Genomic DNA, 24,532 nt, shown 5'->3' on the forward strand with positions numbered 1-24,532 from the left:
TCTGCCTCTTTTGGCACACCTGCTATTTGAATATTGTTAGGTTTAATGTTGTTTCACATCTCCCTTAAGCTGTCCTCCTGTTCTATTAATTATTTTTTTCTTTTTGGTTCTCTGGTTGAGTGATTTTTTCAACCCTGTCTTCTAATTCACTGATTCGATCCTCAGCTTTCCCTAATCTGCTGTGTATTCCTTCCAATGTGTTTTTTTTTTAAGTTTTATAAGATTTTTTTAGAAGTGAAAAAAATTTTTTTTCAATAAAAACTATTTTAAATATAAAAACTTTAAATATAAAAACCAGTGTGGGGAGAAACCATGATGGTGGCATAGGTAAACACCTAAACTGCTGCCTCGCACAACAATTTCAAAACTACAACTAAAAGACAAAACGGACATCATCCAGAACCACAGGAAGACTGGCTGAGTGGAAATTCTACAACTAGAAGGAAAGAGAAAAGCACATTGAGACTCAGAGGAGCTGCAGAAGGCAGAGTTACGGAGGCGCGCACGCGGAGAGGGCTGGCAACTGAGTACGCGGCTGGCTTTCTCAAGCAGGAGGGAGACAAAAGCTCCCGACTGCTCTAAAATCCAGTTCTGGGCAAGACTCTGGGGACCCAGACTCATACGGGGAGAAACTGGACTGTCAGGAAAGAGAAAAGCACACTGAGACTCAGAGGAACTGCAGAAGGCAGAGGTATGGAGGCGCGCGCGCAGAGAAGGCTGGCAACTGAGTATGCGGCTGGCTTTCTCAATCTGGCACCCCCATAATTCTGATGTTGGTACGCTTGAAGTTGTCCCAGAGGCTTCTTACACTATCTTCAACTTTTTGGATTTTTTTTCTTTTTGCTTTTCTGTTGAGTGTTTTTGCTTCTTTGTATTTCAAATCTTTGACTTGATTCTTGCGTTTCTCTAGTCTGCTGTTGGGTCTCTGTATAATATTTTTTATTTCAGTCAGTGTATGTTTAATTTCTAGTTAGTCCTTTTTCATATCTTCATGGGTCTCGCTAAATTTATCAGCCTTTTCTAGGATATTCTTGAAAAGCCTTATAATCGTGGTTTTGAATTCTATATCCAGTCGTTTGTTTTCCTCCATTTCTTTCGTTTGTGATCTGTTTCTTTGCCTCCGCATTTTCGCTGCTTCCCTGAGTTGGTAAGGTAGCTTTGTGTGCTAGGTTTTCTATATGGCCCAGTGGGTCGGCCTCCCCAGTTAACCTGAGGTGGACACTCTTGGTGCACCCCTTTGTGGACTGTGTGTACAGCCTTGTTGTAGTTAAGTCTTGATTGTTGTTGGTATCACTGGGAGGAATAGACCTCCAGGCCAGCTGGCTGTGAGGATCAGCTGTGTCTACGCTGGGAGAAGTTCGGTGCTGGAGACAGCCTTATAGGATTAGACTTGCAAAATTGCAAAAGCTTCTGTGCTCAGCTTGGATGGGGCAGAGTCTCAGGGCGGAGCAGACAGTCTTGGCTTCCCGTCAGCCCTGCCCTTGCGCGCGTGCCTCCAGACCTCCGCCTTCCGCGACTCCCCTGAGTTTCCGCCTGACAGTCCAGATTCCCCCTGTAAGAGCGTGGGTCCCCAGGGGCTCGCCCGGAACTGGGGTTCAGTGCAGTTGGAACTAGGGTTCAGTGCAGTCAGGAGCTTCCGACTCCCTTCTACTAGGGAATGCCTGCGGCAACCTCCGCATTCAGCTTTCTCTGTGAGCACTCGTGTGTGTGCACGCGCACACGCGCGCCTCCAGACCCGCCACGGCTCCCCCGGGTCTCCGAGTCTCTGTGTGCCTTTCTCTCTACCTGACAGTCCAGACTCCCCCTGTATGAGCCTGGGTCCACAAGGTTTCACCCGAAACTGGGTTTCAGTGCAGTCGGAACTGGGGTTCAGTGCAGTCGGAACTGGGTTTCAGTGCAGTTGGAACTGGGGTTCAGTGCAGTCGGAACTGGGGTTCAGTGCAGTTGGGGGCTTCCTTCCCCCTCCTGCCAGAGAAAGTCAGCCAGGCACTCATTCGCCCTTCCTCTCTGCATGCGTCTCCGTACCTCAGCTCTTTGCCACTCCTCTGATTCTCCGTGAGCTTTCCTCTTTCCTTCTAGTTGTAGAATTTCCACTCAGCCAGCCTTCCTGTGGTTCTGGATGATGTCCGTTATGTCTTTTAGTTGTAGTTTTAAAATTGTTGTGCGAGGCAGCAGTTTAGGTGCTTACCTATGCCGCCATCTTGGTTTCTCCTGGGCTCTGATTTCTATTCCATCAACCTTTGTATTGTATATGTCTGTCCTCATGCCAGTACCACACTGTTTTGATAACTGTAGCTTGGTAGTAAGTTTTTAACTCATGAAGTGTGAGGATATTTCCTTTTATAGATGAAAAAGCTGGAGCTCAGGAAGGATACATGTTTGCAGGCAGAGGGGCCTGTCCCTGTGCCCCAGTGGGAAGAGCTGAGGTGATAGGATGAATGCAGTTCGTTGGCCAGTAGTTCTCTTTTCCAGAGGGTCGGCCCTCGGAAATGATCAGCCATACTTTCAATATCCCCCCAGACCTCCAAAACAGCAGGAAAAGTGCTGCTCCTGACTGAGGGCAGCAGCCATATCCCTTCCAGAGCTCACATGGCCCAAAGATTCCATGTGGGCAGTGAAGAAAAGCCCCTCCTGGGACCTCTGGTGCCCAGTTCTACTATACCCTCTCACCTCCTCTTCCCTTTGTAGTGGTTGGATTGCAGCCCTGTCTACGCTGAAGCAAGACTTGGCTGTGTCGATCATCATGATGGTGGTGGCTGGCTTCTTCACACTCTGTGCTGTGCTCTCACTCTTCCTTCTAAAGCGGGTGAGTGGTGGGTGCCGGACCAACAGCTAACCTGAGGGAGCAGGCACCTCTCTCCAGCCTTGTCATGGGGGTGTTCATCGCTACAGTAGTTGGGACTCCTGAGTCCCCAAATGTCCAGTGGCTTTCTCCAAGGCTCTGGGTGCGAGGTCAGGCAGGCATGGGTTTCTTGTGGGCCTACAGGACAGGCTTCTCTCATCACAGCCTCTTCCCCAGGTGCACTCTCTGTACCGCCGGACTGGGGCCAGCTTCCAGCAGGCTCAAGAGGAATTTTCCCAGGGCATCTTCAGCAACAGGACCTTCCGCAATGCTGCCTCATCTGCTGCCCGAGGAGCCTTCCAAGGGAATTAGTCCTGACTCTCCTCCCTGTGCCCCAGCCTTTTTTCCTGCCTGCCTTCTGAGCTGCACTTTCCATGGGTGCCTTAAGCAGTGCTATGGCCAGCACAGACCTGGGGAGGGTCTTGAAGTGGCTCTTCCTCCTTCCTCAGCAACCAGCTCTCCCTTCCACCCAAGGGAAGGGGAGGGAGGGACAGGAACTTTTTTACACAAGAGAAAAGAAAAAAAGCAAAGTTTTTCTTCTCTGGTGGTGGTTTGGTAGGATTCTTTTGTCTCTCTGAAGCAGTGGGACTGAAGTTCTCTTTTCCCTACACACACACACACACACACCACACATGCACACATGTACACACTGGCCAACCTAGGCCCACCCCAATGGGAGTTGTATTTCTGCTGGGGTCCTGGGCCTCCACTCATCCCCTAGAAACCTGGCCTGACTGGCTTCACAGCCACAGCCTGTGGCTTCCATAGTCCTGCCCTCCCTTCCTGCTGGGCTGGGATGACCTCCCAAGGGCTCCCCTTTACTAGTAGATGAACTATGGCCTGGGCTGGTGGATAGCTCTGTTCCCCCAGATCACTCTGGACAGGTCTCTGGACTTCCAGAGCCTCTGGCTGATTTCTTAGCCTCTTCCCTGCCTCATGTTTCTGACAAACAGATTCATAGCCCTATCGGCCCCCTGCACCTTCAAGCTGTGGGCAGCACCATCTGGGCCCTCCCCTCCTTATACTTACTGAATGTGCATTGGGGTTGGTTGGGATCTGGGGATGGGCAGGAACAGAGGACAACCCGAGTTGTTCTGCCCAGCCTTTAACAGTCTTCTAAGAGGAGTGTGTGTGACTGTCCTAGTGTAGGTTGTTTGTCCCTGTTTGTTTTGATTTCCTCTTCTCCTGGGGGACAGCTGTGCTCTGCCTTGGCCTCACATTCTAACCCTGTTCCCACATCAGCAATATCTAGCTTGTATGACTCTTAGGAAGGGCAGGTCAGATCAGTTCAGAACTGAATCCTTCAGGCTGGGCTGATGAGCCAGAATTCCAGACTCATCCTCCAGGGTTCTCCCATACCCCGAGTAGGAGTAGAGTCTAGGTCACCTTCCACTGGTCTTAGGGATTCCCCAGGAGGTGTGTCACTGTGATGACCATCTAAGAGTCTACCATTAACACCTGCACCCTGCCCTGCAGAGGCTGTAGGGATGGATACACCTGGAGTTAGCTGTGGACTGAGGCAACTTCTCAAAAAGCAGGCCAATCCAGAAGCAGCCCTGTCTACAGCCCACTCCACTCCAGAGCCACTGAATGATGATTTAATGACAGTGACCAAGGTTTTGTAAATTCCTTTCTGGTATTTTTTTCTCCATGTACAAATGTATATGTTGTTTCAGTTTTGTGCTTAAATAAAGACATTTTCAGACAACACTGGTTCTAATGTCTGCTGGACTTGGGCGGATGTGGGTGGCCCACAGGAGTAGGGGCCTAAGTGCTCTATAGGTGTGAGGGGTCAGTCAACATGCTGTCCCCCGCTCCCTGGCTGGTCTGTGACAGGCTAAGCCTCTCACCCCTGGGGGAAAGTCCCTTCCTGAGATAACGATTGGCCTCTTCTATTACACTTTTTCTTTTTAATTAAAAATAAAATTCTCGCCAAAACCAGTTTGGCTCAGTGGATAGAGCGTCAGCCTGCAGACTGAAGGGTCCCAGGTTCGATTCCGGTCAAGGGCATGTAACTTGGTTGCGGGCACATCCCCAGTAGGAGGTGTGCAGGGGGCAGCTGATCGATGTTTCTCTCTCATCGATGTTTCTGACTATCTATCCCTCTTCCTTCCTCTCTGTAAAAAATCAATAAAATATATTTTAAATAAAATAAAATAAAATAAAATAAAATTCTCGCCCTAACCAGTTTGGCTCAGTGGATAGAGCGTCGGCCTGCGGACTGAAGGGTCCCAGGTTCGATTACAGTTAAGGGCATGTACCTTGGTTGCAGGCACATCCCCAGTAGGGGGTGTGCAGGAGGCAGCTGATCAATGTTTCTCTCTCATCAATGTTTCTAACTATCCCTCTCCCTTCCTCTCTGTAAAAAAATCAATAAAATATATTTAAGAAATTCTCACAAACAGATTTTATTGATTTGAGAAACAGATTTGTTGTTCCACTCATTTATGTATTCACTAGAGGCCCGGTGCACGAAATTCGTGCACTCGGGGTGGGGGGCGGGTCCCTCAGCCCGGCCTGCACCCTCTTGCCATCTGGGAGCCCTCGGGGGATGTCTGACTGATGGCTTAGGTGGGGAGTGGGCCTAAGCTGACAGTTGGACATCCTTAGCACTGCTACTGAGCCCGGCTCCCTGTGGGAGCGCACTGACCACCAGGGGGCAGCTCCTGCATTGACCATATGCCCCCTGGTGGTCAGTGCATGTCAAAGCGACTGGTCGGTCCACTGTAGGTCCGAAACCTGCTCTCCGACATCCCCTGAGGGGTCCCAGATTGCGAGAGGGAACAGGCCAGGCTGAGGGATTCCATTGGTGCACGATCAGACCGGGGAGGAATGTGGGAGGTGGGAGGGCTCCAGGGTGTATTCGGCCTGTCTCACTCAGTCCTGATCAGCCAGACCCCAGCAGCAAGCTAACCTACCAGTCAGAGCATGTGCTCCCTGATGGTCAATGCACATCATAGTGAGCAGTTGAGTGGCCTTAGCATATCATTAGCATATTATGCTTTGATTGGTTGAATGGATGACCTGACGACCGGACACTTAGCATATTAGGCTTTTATTATATAGGATTGGTTGATTCTTGTATGTGCCCTGACTGGGGATGTCTGCAACCTTGGCAACCTTAGCACATGTCCCAGTAATTCCACTTTCAGAGCTGCTGGTCTTGGGAGGAGGGACCTCTTTGAATCCCCTGCCCCCTCACCCTTCTTGATCCTCACGAGGGCGATCTCTAAGATCCTAACGAGCCCGGATGTGATTCCTGATGACCTCCTGTGCTGGTCTCTGATTCCTCCCTTTGGCCCGCTGGGGCCTCAGTATCCCCAGATGGATCTTGCAGATCATGTGATTTCTAGGGCTGACGGAGGCCGAGGAGTGGTGGGCAGCACTTCCCGAGCAGCGAGCAGCGGAGAAAGCATTGGGAAGGGAAGAGTCTTTAGTGCCGGGAGCCTGGCCCCGCCCCCGCGCTGCACTTCCGGCGGCAGCGAGGACTCGGGCCAGTTGCTGCGCGCGCGCTCTTCCGCTCTCGTCGCTGGACTCCGGGCCGGAACCCGCACGGAAAGCAGGAAGCGCTTGGTGGCTGGCGCGAGGTGGTCAGGATGGCGGGGTCCAGCTGGGGTCCCCCGCGGCTGGATGGCTTCATCCTCACCGAGCGCCTGGGCAGTGGCACGTACGCCACGGTGTACAAGGCCTACGCCAAGGTGGGGGGGAGGCGGAGCCGGAATCGGGCTTGAGAACTTCTGAGAGCCAGGCCCTGTGCCCGCCAGACCCTGAGCGAGCCCAGGCGGGTGGCAGGCTGGGAAACCAGGGGAGGTTAGGGCATGAGAGCAGTTAGGTACCCGCGGCCTGACTTGTCCCGATCTGGATCTGGTGTTCGGTGGACGAGGTGGGAGCTGACTGACCCCCCCCCACCCCCCAGGTCTAGAAAACAAACACGTACACGCAAACACGTACACACACCTGTGTTTTGTTCGGAGATGCAGGTGGAGACCTGGATGGAGCCTCGTGTCAGTGGCTTAAGAATAGGTTCAAAACTGGTGGACTGGGAGGAATCTTGGACAGGGTTCTGGAAGTCTGGACCCACTTAGGAAGCAATGTGGGTAGTTCTAGAACACGAATGACATGCCTTAGTGGGAGCACTCTAGAAGGGCTCATGGGACTAAGGGAATAGAGGGTTTAAGAACACCAGGCTGGGTGGGGAGGCCAGAATTCCATAATCAGGGGTTCCCATTAGCCTGAGAGGGGGAAGGTTGGATGCTGGTGTGAGTGGGTAAGCCCTGTGAGGGGGAGAAGGGTAGAGGGAATCAGAGCCTTTCTGGCCAGGCATGGGCCCTGGCTCGCTCAAGGTAGAGCCCTTAAATGTCCTGCCTCCATAGAAGGACACTCGAGAGGTGGTAGCCATAAAATGTGTGGCCAAGAAGAGCCTGAACAAGGCATCGGTGGAAAACCTCCTGACAGAGATTGAAATCCTCAAGGGCATTCGACACCCGCACATCGTCCAGCTGAAAGACTTCCAGGTGGGGGCCTGTGGTTCGGCTACCTGCAAAGGAGACTGGAGAAGAGACACTCTCTTCAAGTTGCCTCTTTGCCTCTAACCACAGTGGGACAGTGACAACATCTACCTCATCATGGAGTTCTGCGCAGGAGGTGACCTGTCTCGCTTCATCCATACCCGCCGGATTCTACCTGAGAAGGTGGCTCGTGTCTTCATGCAGCAGTTGGGTAAAAACCTCTGACCCCAGACTTCCCATGATCTCTGTCCTACCTCTGCACCCCTACCCAGGCTTAGAGCCCCTGCACTCTTAGCAGTTGCCTCCTTTCCCAGCTTGGATTTATAGGCCCTGTCTTTGCCATGTGCCCATCCCTAGCTTAAGGCTGTTACTAGAGAAAGGTAGGAGCCTTAAGCTGTAAGAAGTCCAGATTTTCTACATGCAGAACATAATAGAAAGACCTTGTAGGGACACATCAGGGCCCACTGGGCTGTATCTAAGTGCTTTACCAAAAGAAAGAGCAAAAGTCGAAAGGGCTGGGGCACCCAGGGAGGCCTCTAGGAGGAGGGAGACTTGCAGAGGAGCCCAAGGGAGGAAAGATGGCACTGGGGGTGGGAGTGGGGGTTCTTAGAAGTGGCAGGAACCTGGTGCTTTTGTGTAAAGCATTCAGAAGACCAGCCAGGCCAGAAATGGGGTCATGCAGGCTTGAAGAAGCAGATGTAAGTCAGGGAAGGCGAGAGGCAGGTGGGAGATGGGTCCCTCTGACCTATTTTCTCTGCATGTGTCCTGTCCCCAGCTAGTGCCCTGCAGTTTCTGCACGAACGAAACATATCTCACCTGGATCTGAAGCCACAGAACATTCTGCTGAGCTCCTTGGAGAAGCCCCACCTTAAACTGGCAGGTGTGAATCTGGAACAGCAGGGGAAAGCTGGGCCTGGGTCTCCACAACAATCTGTGAGCTGTTCTGGGTCCTTAGAACTGAATGGAGCTTCAAGGTTTGGAGGGTGGGTGTGCACTCAGCAGCCCTGGTTCTTGTGGAGCCCTCTATCGAGTCATCAAACAGCAACAGGCTGGGAGATCCAGAAATGGGCCCCATCACCAAAAGGTAGGGCCCTTTTCAGGCCATCCACACTGGATTCCAGCAGTGTAATGCTTGGGATCATGGCCAGGACTTGGTAGGTCACCAGAATTGAAGCTCAAGCTGTAAACTCAACCTGCAGCAGTGTTGGAGGGTGTGAGGTGGGGGAGAGGTGGTTGTGGTCCATGATAGGATTTGGAAAAGAATTTGCTTGAGGCTGCAGAGGGTATAATCTGAGCTTGGTGGGACAGTGAGGGAGGGTTCTAACTCCTAGTGGGCCATTATCTTCATAGCTGGTGTGAGCAGGGTGGGCTTCCTGGAAAAGCACCTGAGGGGGGCTGTGTTATGGGAGGATTTATGCCCCCACTGAAAGATGCAGGAGGGTGTTTGAGGTTAATAGTTAGCTAAGACTGGGAAATAGGATTAATCCTGGTGAATCTGGAAGGTGGGGCGGAGTCCTGTGCTGGAGCTCAGGGTAAAGCTGGAATTTGAGCCCTGCTGCCTGGCCTCTTGCCTGCAGACTTCGGCTTCTCACAGCACATGTCCCCGTGGGATGAGAAGCACATGCTCCGTGGCTCCCCTCTCTACATGGCCCCTGAGATGGTGTGTCAGCGGCAGTACGATGCCCGTGTGGACCTCTGGTCCGTGGGGGTCATTCTGTATGGTGAGAGCTCTGTCCCCTGCCCTCACACTGTGAGGCCTGCACTGTGTGTCCTCGGGCATGCCCTTCCTAGTCACTCCTGAAGGGCTTTAATGAGAAGGCTGACTTTAATGGCCCTGAGCCCCTGCTCTGGGGGTTATCAGGCCCTCCCAGGAGTGGGCCAGGCCAGGCTGCACCCTGTCCCTCCCAGCTTGCCCTCTGCCTCCCTCCACAGAAGCCCTCTTTGGGCAGCCCCCCTTTGCCTCCAGGTCGTTCACAGAGCTGGAAGAGAAGATCCGGAGTAATCGGGTTATCGAGGTGGGTCCTGCAGGGCCTCAGCAACCTGTTGCGGGACAGAGGGAGTCAGAGTCCTCAGGTTGGAGACCTCACTATCCCTACACAGATTGGGTGTGGGCTCTAGGGACCTTGTGGTGCTGGGCGTGCTTGAAGCTCCATTCAGTTCTAGGGACCTAGATCAGCCCACAGATGGTTGTGTAGATCCAGGCCCAGTCTTCCCCAAAGCAAAAGCCAGGGAGGGGAGAACCCGAATTAGGATTCTACGAAAGCTCAGGGCTCCAGGGAGGGCGTGGGCAGGAGGCTTGGCTCTCAGATTCTTCACCTGTCAGACATGTACCTCTGGGACATACCAGGACAGGGTGGGGGAGGTTCTGGAGCCCAGTGTGACCTGTTCCCCACCCTCCACAGCTTCCCCTTCGGCCCCAGCTCTCCCCAGACTGCCAGGACCTGCTGCGGCGGCTCCTAGAGCGGGACCCTGGTCGTCGCATCTCCTTCCAGGATTTCTTTGCCCACCCCTGGGTGGACCTGGACCACATGCCCAGTGAGGAGAGCCTGGCACGAGCAGTGAGCAGGCCACTAGGGGTGGGCTGGGGTGAAGGCAGGTTGGGGGTCTCATCTACACTTTTTGATGGTAAATAGGGGGCTTGCCCCTCAGGGGGATGAGGGTGGGCTCAGGGGACCTGCTGTTCCCACTTTATGGTGAACAGAGGGGTGGGCATGACTCCCTGATCTGCCCATCCTCCAGACCATCCTGGTGGTGCAGGCTGTGAAGAAGGACCAGGAGGGGGATGCTGTGGCTGCCTTATCACTTTACTGCAAGGCCCTGGACTTCTTTGTGCCTGCCCTGCACTGTAAGTGCATGGAGCCCTGGGTGTAGCAGGGGTGGGTCGGCCATAGCTGCTGTGGATGGATTCCAGAAGCATGTCCCCATTCATAATTTTATGGGAGACAAGGCAGAGGATAAATCTAGAACTTAGTGCTTTTGAGGATTCTAGAAGGTTTGGTGTGGGACAAGGTCCTCATATAAACAACCACTGTTTGCAGACGAAGTGGATACACAGCGGAAGGAGGCAATTAAGGCAAAGGTGGGTAAGCAAGTCCCCTGGAGGAGACTGATGAGGGGTCCTGGGGCGCCTGAGACTGGCTCTCTTAGAACCAGGACTTCCTGTCCTGGGAAGGGGTCAGGCTGGCTCCTGACATTACAGCTTGGGACAGTCACTGAGGACCTAGAGGGAGAACTTGGATGTGGATGCTGGCGAGGGAGGCAGGGTGGGACAGCCCCTCCTCAGCTCCTCGTGCTCCTGTAGGTGCGACAGTATGTGTCCAGGGCTGAGGAGCTCAAGGCCATCCTGTCCTCCTCCAATCAGGCCCTGCTGAGGCAGGGGGCCTCTGTCCAAGTCCTGCTCAGAGGTAGGCCCAGCTCCTGACTGGGACAGCGGCTTGGGGTCAGCTCCCTGAGATGAGAAAACAAGCAGCTTCCCTCACCCTGAGCCTTTTCCCTTCATCCCAGAGATGGCTCGGGACAAGCCACGCCTCCTGGCTGCTCTGGAAGTGGCTTCAGCTGCTGTGGCCAAGGTTTGTACCCAGTGGGAGGGGTCCAGGTGGGGCAGGGAGGGATCTAGATCATGACCCTAAATGACTGGTGTCTCTGGCTGCAGGAGGAGGAAGCTGGCGGGGAGCAGGATGCCCTAGACCTGTACCAGCAGAGCCTCGGGGAGCTGCTGCTGCTGCTGGCAGGTGAGGCCCTCACCACCACACTCCCTGAGTCCCTGCTGCCCTGCCCTTAGCACTCGCCCTCCCTCTTTTTGCAGGGGAGCCCCCAGGCCGGAGGCGGGAGCTGCTTCACACTGAGGTGCCCACCATGGTTGGGTTGGTTGTGGGGGCTTCATCTTCCCCTTTGACCCTCCTTCCATCTGGGAGGACCTCCTTGGGTTCTCTCGGGGTGTTTCAAGTCTGGGAGTCAGACCTTACAGACCTGATAGGTTGTTGGCCCCATGCGGTTCATAGGGGCTAGGAGCTCAGGTCAGGCCATAGGGATAGGCAGGATCCGGGGACCCAGCAACAGAAAATTGGCTGGGCCACTTTAGTCAGGAAGGCTTTCTGGAGGAGGGAGCAGATAAAGGACTCAGGATGCAGTTGTTCTGGGGCAGAGGGTTCTAGAGAGCAGCAGGAGTGAGGAGGGTCTCACTCTGAGGGCCCCACCCCCACACCCATGGGCACGTATGTCTTCCCTTGGCAGGTTCAGAACCTCATGGCTCGAGCTGAATACCTGAAAGAGCAAGTCAAGGTGAGCACATGAGGGGGTCCCATTGGGGCAAGGCTATGTGGTTTCTGCTCCTCTGCTTGTAGCTGTCTGTCCCGCCTTTTCCCCTGTGTGTGTGTCTCCCTTTCTGGGTTCCATCTGCAGGCCTCTCCACTCTGTCTCTGTCTTTCACTCCCAGTTGCTCAGGGACTGTTGATGCAGCTCCTTTACCTGCCCCTGGCTTCCTGTCACCTTGGTGCTGCTTTTTTGTTCCACAGATGAGGGAGTCTCACTGGGAAGCTGAGACCCTGGACAAGGAGGGGCTGTCAGAGTCTGTTCGGAGCTGTGAGTCCTGCCTAGGGTCCTCCCTTCTGCCCAAGGAGGAGTGAAAGCCAGGGGCAGCCCTGGATTCTTCCTCTTTTGCCAGAGACCTGACACTGACCCTTCTCCCTTACCCTCCACAGCTTGCACCCTGCAGTGACCGCAAAAAGATGACTGGACAGACCATGGGCCATCTGAAGTTGGGGGACACACCAGACTGATGCCCAGAATTCTGTGGCCCTCTGCACCATGGCGGAGTAGCCTTCCTGGATGGGCAACTCTGCGACCACCTTCAGGATGCTCTCCACCCCACAAAGGCTCTGATGGCCCAGCCCTTGTATGGGCTGGGAGCATTGGGTCTGGCCCCAGGGGAGGGGAGCAGGCCTCTGAGAGGAGTGTCTCATGTGACTTTGGTTAACTGGTGACTGCTGGACCCTGAGCCTGTCAATTTAGGGCATCAAGGCTCTGTTTTGCTCTCAGAAGCAAAACCTGCTCAGATGTAGCCTGTGCCCACCCCTTTCCTTCCTGGGAGCCCTTATTGCAACTCACCTCTATCCTCGCAGTGGACCAGGGCGCTCAGGGACCCCTCAGGGACCACCCCACCATGGTCTGCACTCGGCCCTGCAGAACACCAGTCATCTTGGAAGCTGATGTCTGTCCACCCAAGTTAATCCTGCAAGCCATGAAAAGAATCTATTTCGTAGGGTGGGGCAAAGTGAAGAAACTCATGCTTGTCCCTGCCCTGCCCCAGAGGGTATGAGGGAAGGGTCCCTAACCCTCATTCCTCCAGCCTTCATCTCTAGGGAACACCTTATTTTCTGCAGAGCTGGTCCTGGCCTGGAACAAGGAGGCATGGCGCCTGCCCGACTCCTCAGGTTTTAGAGACTCACTAGCCCAGGAGACATTTCAGGGCTGACATGGCTGCCACCCCTGCCTGTGCCCTGGGCAAGCACCTTTCCTTCTCTGGGCCTGGGTCTTCCCAGCTCCATTGGTGTTGCTATTACCTCCGATCCCCCTCCCCCATGTGGGCTTTTAGGAGTACCAAGTGACTTTCATCTGGAGAACAATGTGTATACCAGGAGTTATTTGGGGATTTGTTTTTAAAACTCTGGCTGTTGGTGATTTCTAACCTTTCCACCCTTCAGTGCCTCCTGCGGCAAGGGTCATCTTTTCTGCCCTATCAGAGGCCAGTATGAAGTGTATCATTTATTGTTTCCCTATTAAATTATTTTCTGAATTTGTGATTCTTTTCTTGCCCTGGAAGAAGAGAAGTAAGTCAAGGCGGGCAGCCCCTTTTCCTTGCTAGTGCTATAGGGACCCCAGGAATAACAGGGTAACCTGAGGGAGGGCTGGGGAAGGCCACAGGGTGGTGGGAGAGTGAGAGCCACATCTGCCTCCTGCCCTCAGGCCCCAGGAGAGTCAGGCTGACCAGCTGCTGTTCCTGCCCACCACCTAAGGGACTAGTGGGAAGGGGACAGGCACAGGCCTAGGTGCCAGGCAATGCCCTTTCTCTGTGCACCAGAGAAAAGGGGACTCCATGGGAGGAGCACAGTCCTGTAAATCCCTTGTGCTCAGCGCTGCACATGCCTTTACCCCACACAGGATCCCTGGCCTCCCAACCCTCTTTCCCTTGGGCCAGTGAGTGAGCAGGGTTGGGGCAAAGGGCATTCTCTAGGGTATCTTTTTTTTTTTTTTAATAAAAATATATTTCTTTATTGATTTCAGAGAGGAAGGGAGAGGGATAGAGAGATAGAAACATCAATGATGAGAGAGAATCATTGATCGGCTGCCTCCTGCACACCCCCTACTGGGGATTGAGCACACAACCTGGGCATGTGCCCTTGGCTGGAATCGAACCTGGGACCTCTCAGTCCACAGGCCAACGCTCTATCCACTGAGCCAAACCGGCCAGGGCCTCTAGGGTATCTTATACTTAGCCCTTCAGGAACCCCCAAAACTGGGGTAATTCCCAGCAGTCCCTACCCTACCCGCAAGGTCTTGGTCTTTTTTTTTTTTTATTGATTTCAGAGAGAAAGGGTGAGGGAGAGAGAGATAGAAACATCAATGATGAGAGAGAATCATTGACTGGCTGCCTCCTTCATGCCCCACACAGGGGATCGAGCCTGCAACCCAGGCAGGTGCCCTTGACCGGAGTCGAACCTGGGACCTTTCAGTCCACAGACAGATGCTCTATCCATTGAGCCAAACCAGCAAGGGCAAGGTCTTGGTCTTAACAGCACTTAGAAGCATCTTTGGGGACTTAGGGGATAGGAAGCCCTTCCCCACCCTGGCTGTGAGGGGCAATGTAGAGCAGTGGTCCAGAAGGCAGGAGGCAAGGCTAAAATCCTGGCTCTGCCACGACCAAGAGACCCATTGACTAACGGAGTGATTTTCAACCCCTTTCATCTCATGGCACACATAAACTAATTACTAAAATTCTGCAGCACACCAAAAATATTTGTGCTGATCTGACCAAAAAATAGGTGTAATTTTGATTCATTTACACCAGATGGCTATTGTCTTTTTTTTAATTTGACAATCTAAGGAAAAAGAGGTCAGTGCCCCGGTACTGGTTTTGCATATTTTAAAAATTATTGCTGCACACAGGTTGAAAATAGCTGGACTGGCCCATTTCTCAGTAAAACTAGGATGAAGTGAAGTGCCCTGTAGAAATCTCTAAGACTGTAACGAGTTACTGTACACTAGCCTGACACACAGTAAGATTCAATAAACTATTATTTTCAGATGTAGGGAGAGAAATGTACTTCAGATTATCTTTGGGGATGGGCTGGACAAAAAAAAAAGCCTCAGTAAGTAAAAGGAGGGAAAGGAAGGAAGGGAATGATTGGAGCTGTTTGTGGGGGTGAATGGAGAAGATTGAATAGGAAGGAGAGACTGATTGGCTAGGATGATGGGATGGAGGGGTTGCCTACAGGCCCCAATTATTTCCGACATCTACATTGACTACCTGCCAACAGGGCACTGGACAAGTGGGACTGTGGATTGGGCCCTCTCTGGGCAGAGTGTTTCGATGCTTCCACACTGGTCCTATATTTGGGCCACCTGCCAAGGTGGGAAACAGCCCAGCTAGAGAGCTAAGGTAGGGAGGAGGGGGTTCCACTCTCTAGGGCTCCCTTCGAATGGCAGAGACATATGAAAAATAAGCCAATCTGCTTTTTTAAAAAAAGATTTTTCTCTAGGGGTAGGAGTTGTTTCTGCCTCTCATCTTTAATACTTTGAAAATGCCCAAAGCAGGGCAGACATTTCCCCAGCATCAGGGTGCCTCAACCTGCCCTGTCCTCCCACCTCCACTCAGTCCCCCAAGTCCAAAGCCAGTACTGGACCAAGCTGGGGGAGCACCTGGGCCTGGGACCCACTGTCTCCCATGGGACCAGCCCTGGGGACAGGACAGTAGATGGGCCTTGGGCAGATGGAGGGACCCAGGTCCCTGTGCCCAGCCTGTCCCTTTTTTGGCTAACGGGAGATTCGGCAGATCATTGAACCGTGGTTTCTGCAAGTCATCTTATCCCCAAAGACCACTGAGGCTCGGCACACTTTCCTCAGAGCAACTCATACCCATACTTATCCACTTGAAATATTATAGATATACAAACACTAACAGGCCACAGCCTCAAGCACATACACAAACACCGAAAGCCACATCCAAGCTCACAGATCCATGCAGATTCCATATAGACTCTACTCATGCTCACACACATAGGCACGTCCCTGCTGAGCAAGGCTAAGGCAGCCTCAATGCTGCTGCTCCCCCGACCCAGCTCACCCTGGTCTCTGCTCTCTTGGAGCCTCACATGGATTCTGGGAACAGCTATGCCTGGTGGATACAGAACTAGAGGCAGGTAGCAGGCTTTGTGGCTTTCTTCCAGTCCCCTCACATGTGGTTCCCCACCCCAAGCAGCCTCAGGCGTCAGCTGGACCAATAGGCTCTGCCAGCAGCTCTGGCACAGCACACATTCCCCCATATGTTCCCAGCTTGCTTGCTGGGAGCTTCCAGGATCTGAGGAGGGACCATGGCCACTGGGGGAAGGGGGAGCCTCCCAACTCCAAACCCTGTCACCATCTTCCCCAAGTCCACCCTGGGGCCAATTGGCCTCTGGACAGTCACTTGAGATCTGCACCCCTCTCCCTCTGGGGACTAGGCCTGAGCTATCTGGATGGGTAGAAGGAGACCTGAGTGGAGCAGGTACCAGGGCTTGCCACCAATCCCCTGAAATCCCCCATGTCATGGGGCTAGAGAACCTAAGGGTGGGGGTGAGGGGGAGCAGACCGGCCATCTTTGCTGTCACTCACTTCCTGAAAGAGTAGTGGTGAGGGGGTGTGGCGGGGGCGGGGTGGAGGAACTGTCTCATCACCTTTCAACATTTCCTGTATTTTCAGACTGCCTGCAAAGGTGAGAAGGACAGCGAGAAGGATGAAAGAAAGAGAGAACAGGAGGGAGAGGAGGAGAGGATCTGGGGAGGTAAATGCTTTGCTCTAAACTATGGGGCCTTATTGGTGGGATTTTAATCACTGTGAAAAGGGAAGTTCTGGTAGCAGGTGGCTTTCTTTGTTGTCCTCATATAATATCAGGTGGACTAGTCATGGAGCAAGTGATTATCTAAATAAATGGGAGTAGAAACAGGATGTGAAGAGGGCGTCCTCAGGAGGCCCCAAAGGCTTGGAAATGAGGCAGGTGGGTGTAAGATGGGTATGAACCAGGAATGAGCAGAGGGCAGGGACATAGATGAGAGGGGCATGGACTGCCAGAGAAGCCAGAGAGCAGGGGAAGGAAGGGGTAGGGGAGGCAGGGGGAAGCCAGCAGGGCTTGGGACCCCTCAGTCTGCTTTTCTTGCCCATTTCGGCCTGAGCAATGGAGCTGGTTCCTGCTACCTCAGAGCCTCTTCCCCCCAATTCCAGGAACATGCAGACAGGTCAGGGCTTCTTGGGGTTTCCAGCCTGTGAGGAGAAAAGTAGTGTTGGGGCTCAACCTCCTCCCTGACCCCAGATTCCAGCCATTCTGTTGGGTGAGGGTTCAGTGAACACTAACCCTAGCCTCCTCACAGCCATATCCCCCTGCCTCTTTCACCCTTGGTCCTGTAAACCACTGGGGGTAAAGGGGTCTGCCCAACCCCATTAGGCAGGAGGCCCCTGGAAGGTGGAGTGCTGACATGGGCCTTGCTGCATTTAAAGAATGAGTTATCATTTATTGATATAGCCCCATGGTCGGCAAACTGCGGCTCGCGAGCCACATGCAGCTCTTTGGCCCCTTGAGTGTGGCTCTTCCACAAAATACCACGGCTTGGGTGAGTCTATTTTGAAGAAGTGGTGTCAGAAGAAGTTTAAGTTTAAAAAATTTGGCTCTCAAAAGAAATTTCAATCGTTGTACTGTTGATATTTGGCTCTGTTGACTAATGAGTTTGCCGACCACTGATATAGCCAGCCTATCATGTGCCCAGTGCCCATGTCCCCCCCCACACACAGCCTGGGGCCCTGGGTTGAGTTTCCTCCAGCTTCAGGAAGGTCAGGAGGGGTTTTTATCCAGTGACAACCTGGGGACAGCCTAGGGGATGCTCAAGAAGGACCTAGCGTGACAGCCACAACAGCACAGCCCCGATCCTGGGTCTGTGTCCTTCCCTGCTCTCACCCTCCTAATTCCTCATCCTCTCTTCTCCCTTCCACCTGACATTCCCCACATCACCTATTGCACATGTTTTATGTGCCTTGTTCTTATTTTGCAAAGGAGGCCCTAATGGAAACTTTGCCTTGAAACCAAACCCTCCAATGGCCGTTCCGCCTGTAAGTCTTCTCCACAAGCTGATGCCAGGGGTGGGGTGGGGGAGGTGTTGATACCTCGTTCCTGTTCAGGCTCCTGGGATGGCCTGCTTGTGGAGCTTCCTGGTTGGTTCCTTGGACACTATATAGGTGAGCATGATGATATTTGGGCTCTTCAGTTATTTTAAAGAATGAGTTATCATTTATTGATATGGCCTATCATGTGCCAAGTGCTTTACAAATGGTCACCCTTTGAAACATGTATTGTTATTTTTTTTTTGATGGGGGGCTCTTCATTTCACAGGGGAGAAAACAGGCTCAGAGAGGGAAAGGGACCTGTTCAAAGTCACACAGCAGTGCCAGGGCTGGAATGCAGTTGTCCTGCCTTCTTTTTGTCATACCTTCCATCTCCAAGGTGAGGAGGGGGTATAAGCACAGTTGCCAGAGACAGCTGTGGTTGATTTGTGGCCTCTCCTGTCATTTCAGGTAACACCCCAGAGGCCCTGCCCATCCAGCTGGCTGCCACATTCTCCTCAAAGCCCAGAGTCTGGACCTGGTGCTTGATAATGCAGGGAGACCCATGCCCTTGCCCAGGGCCCTGAGAGGGAAGAGCTTGAACATTGTATAGGGGCTAGTGCCCCATATGAGGCTGTGGTGAAGAGATAGAGGACACCACTCCAAGGAAGGATTGGGGGGGTCTGTGAACCCAAAGACTCTTGGAGGTCAGTAAGAAGTGGGAAGATAAGCAGGTCATTTGGAATTTTTATTTTTCACTGAGCTGAGTGAGGAGATCCAGCTATGGAATCCAGAGAGAGAGAGAAAGAGAGAGAGAGAGAGAGAGAGAGAGAGAGAGAGAGAGAGAGAGAGAGAGAGAGAGAGAGAGAGTTCTACAGGAAGAAAACAGAAATAGGCCAGGCCCTGGGCTTGGCTCAGAGAAGACCTGGAACTGCCTGGGCTACTGTTCGGTGCCAGCTTCATCCTTGGCACTTTGGTCCCTCCCATGGCATCACTCAGCTGCCAAAAGCCAGAGCCCACAGTAGCAACTGCTTGATGCTATAACTGCAGCTGCTGCCCTGCCCAAGGAGAGGTGTGGGTTGACTTCAAGGGGCCAGGGAGGTCAAGCTAGAAAGAACCTTAAAAATCACCGAGTTCATCCTCATTTTATAGATGATGAAATGAGGCCCGGAAAGAACAATGGATTTCAAGGAAAATGAATGTCAAGACTCAAACTCAACTGTTGTCTGCTGCGTTTGTCTGCCGAAAGCCCCCTCTCAGCATATCTGAGTGTTGGTGCCCGAGGCACCAGGGGGTTGGCTTGTGTATGTGGGTCTGTGTGTGGCAGGATGCAGCTGTGGTGTCTGCTTCTGCACATGCCAAGGTCTCTGTGTCCCTCTGTGTGTCTCTAAGGGTGCACCTATGTGCAGGAATTTGGGGTCATGGCGAGAGAAGGTCAGTTGGGCCTATTCCTACAATCTTGGGAGGCTTCCCAGGCTGAGTAGGGAGGGTGAGTCCTGAAGGGTAGGGGGAGAATGGGGACTTTGCTCCCAGAGGAGAGGGAGAGAAGGCAGGCTGGAGAAGACAAGGGTCCTGGGACTAGCCTGGTGCAGGGGAAATGAAGACAAGGTGGGGTATCGGTCCATGGAAGTTGAGGCATGCTCTTAGCACTCATGTGGGCCCAGCCCTCTGATCACCCCAGTGAGCAACCCCAGGGGAAGTAGTCACATGATGTGGCACTTCTCAGCTGATTGCTTGAGGTTCCCCAGTGTGGCTTGGGCTTTGTCCTTGAGGGAGCCAAGGTCTAAGCCAGGAAGGCTGGCCATTTGCCCGAGGACTGAGGCCCTCTCTTCCTCCTCCTCCGTGTCCTCCTCAATCATCTTGGCCAGCTCCCGGGGCAGCTCCACGTCTCCACCTGCCATCTGGATCTGGCTCTCATCTGTCTCATTCTGAAGAGAAGGGAGGGTTGGGCTGGAGTTGGAGATCTGTGGGATCCCAAGCTGAGGGTGTAGGGAGGAGCCTGGACTGGGTTCCAGGCTCCTAGGTTCTTGAGCCCCATGTTTCAGTGAGCTCAGTCCCCACCCCCACATCCCAGGATCAAGCTTTTGACATTTGTACTTTTATACCACTTTACTTCACTCTGAGATACTGAAGGGGATACAAAATAAGAATACCTAGGAGTCAAATTGTTACAGTCAGTCATATATTGACTATTGTTAACTACACTGAAGGACATTACCAATAATAGTGTTGGGTACTATTCATCAAACACTTTTTATATGGCTGATATTGAGCCGTGTGCTTTTAATTCTCACAATGACCCTGCAAGATAATTATTGTTTTCTCCGTTTTACAAATAAGGAAATTGAGGCTCAGATAATTTAAATAAGTAACTTGTCCATGGTCATACAACTTGGAAGTGGGACAGCTACATTTAACGTATGTCACTGATACCAACATCTGAGCTCTCTTTGCAAGGTACCTACTAATGTCATTGCACTTCTCTATCCCTTTGGGGGCCCTGGGACTTTCCACTTTATGTCCTACTCAGTTACAGCCAAGTCTTCCCTCTTCTACTGGACTCAGAGTTCCCTAATGAAAGTTGTGTCTCTTACATGCTTAATGCAAGCATTTGAGGAATGACTCCATTCCTAGCTATGTTTAACTCAGTTACTTCCCAGAAGGCAAACTTTCTGGACCTATTTTCCCTCTGAGATACTTCTAAAAGACTGGTGCCCTGTGGGGAGTCAGAGGTAGCCAGAGGCTCAGGAAATATTTGTTGAATGAATGGGTGTGATATTCACATATCTGATCTTCCAATTCAGGTGGAAGATCAAGGTCGGCATACTGTAGCACTGTTTCTGTTTCTCCTTAGAGTCTATCATAGTTCTGGGCACTTGGAGTAGTTTGTGCCTTAGTTCTCTCCTTAGGCAATAGGAATAGAACACTTACAGCCCATCTGGTGCTGCAGTGCATAGAGGAGACATCCTCCTGGCTGCTTGGCCAACCAAGGAGTTACTTTGCTCTCTGCAGACAGACCCATACTCTGGAAAGCAGCCAGGGGCCTGGAGAAGGCTCAGCATTCACAAGCTTGAGCACCATCACTCACTGATTGTATGATCTTAGCCAAGTCCTTTAATCTATCTGAGTCTCAGTTTTCTTATTTATAGATGTGGGTGATTGCTACCTGGCAGAATTACTAAGGGGTTAGGTAAGGGTGTGAAGGTAGCCTCACCCCCATGGTAAGTCTATTGCCTTCCAACTCTTCATCTGCTTAGGCCTGACTTGTATTGGGGGAGTGTAGGTTGGAGGACAGAAGGGGCCTGAACTGGCTCCAGAAACACAAACCTATCAGTCTCTGGAGGACTGGACAATCCCTCCTCGCCAAATCCTCGGCTTAGGCAGGCTCCAGTTAAGGAGTAAAGGAGTGAAAGAACCAATAATCTCACCAAGCTTTCCATGAGTCTTAGGAGCTGAGAGTCATGGCTCCCAGAGTGGGGCAAAGGAGTCCAGGGCCCAGGGCTCAGGGGCCTGGATGTGCCTTGAAGCCCTATCTCCAAAGCTTACCTTGGGCAGCCGGTATTTGTCTCTGAAGTGGCTCCGTAGCATGGCCCGCTCTGCCTTCCTCTGTGTGAACTGTGTGTCACGTTCCATCCTGCAGGGGTACAGGGCCAGAGTCATTGCCAGCACTAAAGAGATGGGCACCTGTGGGCCTGTATGTCAGGAGGGTGCTTGGACCTGGCAACTGCCTGTTGCTCTTTATGGCCTAGTCCCCCATCACGGGGCCCTTTCTAGTCTCCACACATGCCTCTGGACAGAACTATAAGAGGGAGGTCATTCTGGCTCCCAAATATATGTCCCTCTAAGCCTCGGTCTCATTGGGTCCTTCCCTTCCTGGCAGGTTACTTGGAGTGTGGGGGTGTGTGTGGGGGGGTATTCGAATCAGACTTCGTTTCGTATCTGGCTCTATTACCACTTTTGTTATGGATATGTCTTTGGGTAAGTCACTTACCTTCCTCTTTTGTAGAATGGGGATAAGATTTTGCAATTCACAAAACTACTATCAGCTGAAATAATTATAGCTAACAGTTAATCATGTACCATGTTCTAGGTGCTGTGCTAAGCAGTTTACATTAAGTAATTTAATCCTCATAAATATAAGGCATGCTTTATAATTATCATCCTCACTTTACAAAAGAGAAAACCAAGGGACAGAAAGGTTAAGTAAATGACCTAAAATCACTCAGCTATAAAGAAGCAAAGCCAGGATCTGACACAAGCAGCTCTGGAGTCTAGCCCTAACTCTACTCCAGCTGTCTCTCTGTCCCAGCATTGTCCAAACATCAGTGGACTCAATATCTATGAGTGCCCCCATTTCACGATCTGTCTCCCTGACTCTGAGCCCCCCTCAGCTGCACTGCTTTTCTCAGAGCCTCAGGCTCAGGAGAGCTCCATTTGGAAGACCCAGACATTGGGACCAGATCGGATTAAAGGATTACTTGTTTCATCAGAAATGCACGTGCCCCACCCGGTCCCAGACCCCTATCGCCCCTGCCCCCACTTCCTCTGGACCTAATGTGAAGCTGGGGCGGGGTCCTGGGTTTGAAATGTTGTGGCTGGGGGTGGCAGAGGGCAACCTAGAGGTGCACATTCCAGCCTCTGACCTGTCTAGAAAAGTAGGGGAAGGGATTGGGATCTGAGACTACCCTAGAAGTGGGCCGGACAGCTGGAGGATGGAGTGTGGGAGAGGGTCCTTGGAGGTTGGAAGGGATCTCACTCACTTCTCTTCCACCAGTTGCTTCTGATACTCCTCATACTCCTCTTGGCTCATGCCCTGTGCTTGGGTGGCAGACTTGTCCCCGTCCCCCTTGTCTTCGCCGCCACTCAGGCTCCCGGTGAGGTTCTTCAGCTGGCTGCCCACCATGGTCTTTACCATGAACGTCATGGCCTTCGCTGGCCCCGGGCACTGGGCACCGGGTACCACTCCCCGGGCACCAGGCACGTCTGCGCCTACTTCAGCACTAGGTCTCACGGACAGCTCCCGCTGCAGGCCAGCACCCCACTCTCTGAGCCGCCTGCTGCTCGCTCTCCACCCCCGGCCCCGCCCCCATCTCGCAAACCGCTCCTCACCGGGGGTGGGGGGCATGCACGGGGCTGAGGAGACTGGACCACGTGCCCGCTCTGCACTCCCGCCTCTCCCACGTGCCTCCTTCAACTCCAAGCTCTGCCCAGCACTGCTGACAACGGATTAGGGTCTTTGGGTGTGGGGTCGCTCCTTAGGGAAATGGGTTATGCTGATACGTGCCCCAGGAACCCGGGAACCTGGCTCCCTACGACCCCCAGAGAGTTGCAGCCAGGGGCAAAAATCCAGCCCTGGGCCCTACCCCTACTTCTTCCCAACCTGCTGCCCCAGCAGCTGCTTGAAGAGCATCACACTGGGAAAGGGAGGGAGACTAGAAAGTGGGGAGACCCAATTATGGCTCCATAGGTTGCCTTACAGAGTTCTCCATCATGTGCCTGGCCCTCTGACCCCCTGGAACTGAAGGGAATTGGGAGAGAGAGAATTGTTCATGATGATGCTGGCTGGGTTGAATTTGTTCTGGTGAATTTGGGGACAGAATTTTACACAGTTGTGACCCCCTCTCCCTCCACAGTCCAGGGTTCAAGATCTGTGTGGTATCAAATCTTTTTGTATTCAAGCCAACTCTTGGCCTCCTGGGCTGCTTGAAGCCCACTCCCAGCTACATCTCCAGATGAGGTAGAAAAGAAAGCCTTCGGAGACATAAAGGCAAACCTGGAAGGTAAACGAGCATATTAGAGCTTAGAGAGAGGGAAATCACCTTTAATAAGGTTGAAGCTCCCCAAAAGCTGAGAGGGTAGGAGTTGGGTGCCCAGAGGGAAGATACTGGCCTAGCTCTACACCCCCTAGACACCATCCACTTCCCAGTGAAGAGAAGCGGACACTCCTTCTGGGCTTTGAGGTAGGTCACACATGCAAGCATGCTTGGGGGAGAGGTGCTGCCTCCTCAGAGCCCCAGGACCCTAAGGATGCATGTACAGGACTCAGGGGAAGGCTGCAGACTGTCCTGAAAGTGATAGCTCTGCTCCTGCCTGCTGCCAGGGAGAGGAGAAGCTTACTTGAGCCTCTCCCTTCTGGGCTTTTGAGAGCAGGTTCCTTACACTTATTACACTTACTGCACCACAGTCTCCCCTGATCTGGGAACTTCTATGGCTCCTTTGGTCTGCTCTATCAGAAACACACTGTCCCTCTGGCATTCAAGGTCTGTCTGTCCAAGTGGTTCCAGCCTTATGGCCACCATTGCAGTCCTATATAACATATAAGCCTGTCATCATTCCACCTCACTATCCTACCTCAAAATACGATTGCTCTTCTGTAGATCGTCCCTTCTGCAACTGCAGATCGTCCCCTCTGCAACTCTGCTTTTAAAGCTCAGCACACTTCACTGCTCCTCCAGGACCACCTCCCCTACACTGATCCTTCTTGTCTTAAATTCCACCAACAAAAGCTGTCAATCCCATTTCTGAGCTTTTTAGCATACCCTACATCTCTAAATGCTTCACTCATTCAAAAAACACCCACCAAGCAGAAATAGTAACCTCTGCCCAACCTTTGTGGCTTTTTAAATATATATTTTTATTGATTACAGAGAAGAAGAGAGAGATAGAAACATCAATGACAAGAGTCACTGATCAGCTGCCCCACAATGGGGATCAAGCCCGCAAACCCTGACTGGGAATTAAACCATGACCTCCTGGTTCATAGGCTGGGCAACCTTTGTGATTCTTTTTGCCCATTTTCACAAATTGGTTCCAGCCTTTGCTATGATAGTACTGAACT

General features: G+C 52.4%; 3 protein-coding genes across 8 annotated transcripts in view; 2 read left to right on the forward strand and 1 right to left on the reverse strand.

Annotated features, from left to right (window-relative positions):
* SCAMP2 (secretory carrier membrane protein 2) overlaps window positions 1–4,548 on the forward strand; it is a 35,562-nt gene extending 31,014 nt beyond the window's left edge. For all 5 annotated transcript variants that reach the window (XM_080644994.1, XM_080644997.1, XM_080644995.1 and 2 more), the window contains 2 exons: window positions 2,689–2,806; window positions 3,020–4,548. In XM_080644994.1, coding sequence (XP_080501120.1) covers window positions 2,689–2,806; window positions 3,020–3,154 — 253 coding nt within the window. In that variant the 3' untranslated portion in view covers window positions 3,155–4,548. The remainder of the gene's footprint in view (window positions 1–2,688; window positions 2,807–3,019) is intronic.
* A 1,768-nt stretch (window positions 4,549–6,316) lies between these two features.
* ULK3 (unc-51 like kinase 3) lies at window positions 6,317–13,142 on the forward strand. 2 transcript variants are annotated; one of them, XM_080662143.1, is made up of 16 exons: window positions 6,317–6,540; window positions 7,216–7,356; window positions 7,441–7,561; window positions 8,126–8,230; window positions 8,928–9,071; window positions 9,283–9,365; window positions 9,753–9,908; window positions 10,090–10,195; window positions 10,389–10,429; window positions 10,652–10,754; window positions 10,855–10,919; window positions 11,003–11,081; window positions 11,156–11,196; window positions 11,584–11,631; window positions 11,865–11,931; window positions 12,051–13,142. In XM_080662143.1, exons 1-16 carry the CDS (start codon window positions 6,439–6,441, stop codon window positions 12,065–12,067), a joined length of 1,419 nt encoding a protein of 472 aa, XP_080518269.1. In that variant the 5' UTR covers window positions 6,317–6,438; the 3' UTR covers window positions 12,068–13,142. The 2 variants fall into 2 exon arrangements, with proteins under 2 accessions (XP_080518269.1, XP_080518270.1); XM_080662144.1 differs by lacking the exon at window positions 6,317–6,540 and adding an exon at window positions 6,870–6,935.
* Window positions 13,143–19,397: 6,255 nt separating this feature from the next.
* On the reverse strand, window positions 19,398–22,618 carry CPLX3 (complexin 3; the record flags this gene model as incomplete). The annotated part of the gene is made up of 3 exons (XM_080664232.1): window positions 19,398–19,622; window positions 21,241–21,328; window positions 22,455–22,618. 3 exons carry the CDS (start codon window positions 22,616–22,618, stop codon window positions 19,398–19,400), a joined length of 477 nt encoding a protein of 158 aa, XP_080520358.1.
* Window positions 22,619–24,532: the final 1,914 nt, after the last annotated feature.

The sequence above is a fragment of the Plecotus auritus genome, assembly GCF_963455305.1.
Source record: "Plecotus auritus genome assembly, chromosome: 1".
NCBI lineage: Eukaryota > Metazoa > Chordata > Mammalia > Chiroptera > Vespertilionidae > Plecotus > Plecotus auritus.

Coding starts and splice junctions, on each gene's coding strand:
- ULK3 (XM_080662143.1), top strand. CDS start 6,439: ATGGCGGGGTCCAGCTGGGGTCCCCCGCGGCTGGATGGCTTCATCCTC. Junction 7,562..8,125: donor TGTCTTCATGCAGCAGTTGG/GTAAAAACCTCT, acceptor TCCTGTCCCCAG/CTAGTGCCCTGCAGTTTCTG. Junction 9,909..10,089: donor AGGAGAGCCTGGCACGAGCA/GTGAGCAGGCCA, acceptor CCCATCCTCCAG/ACCATCCTGGTGGTGCAGGC.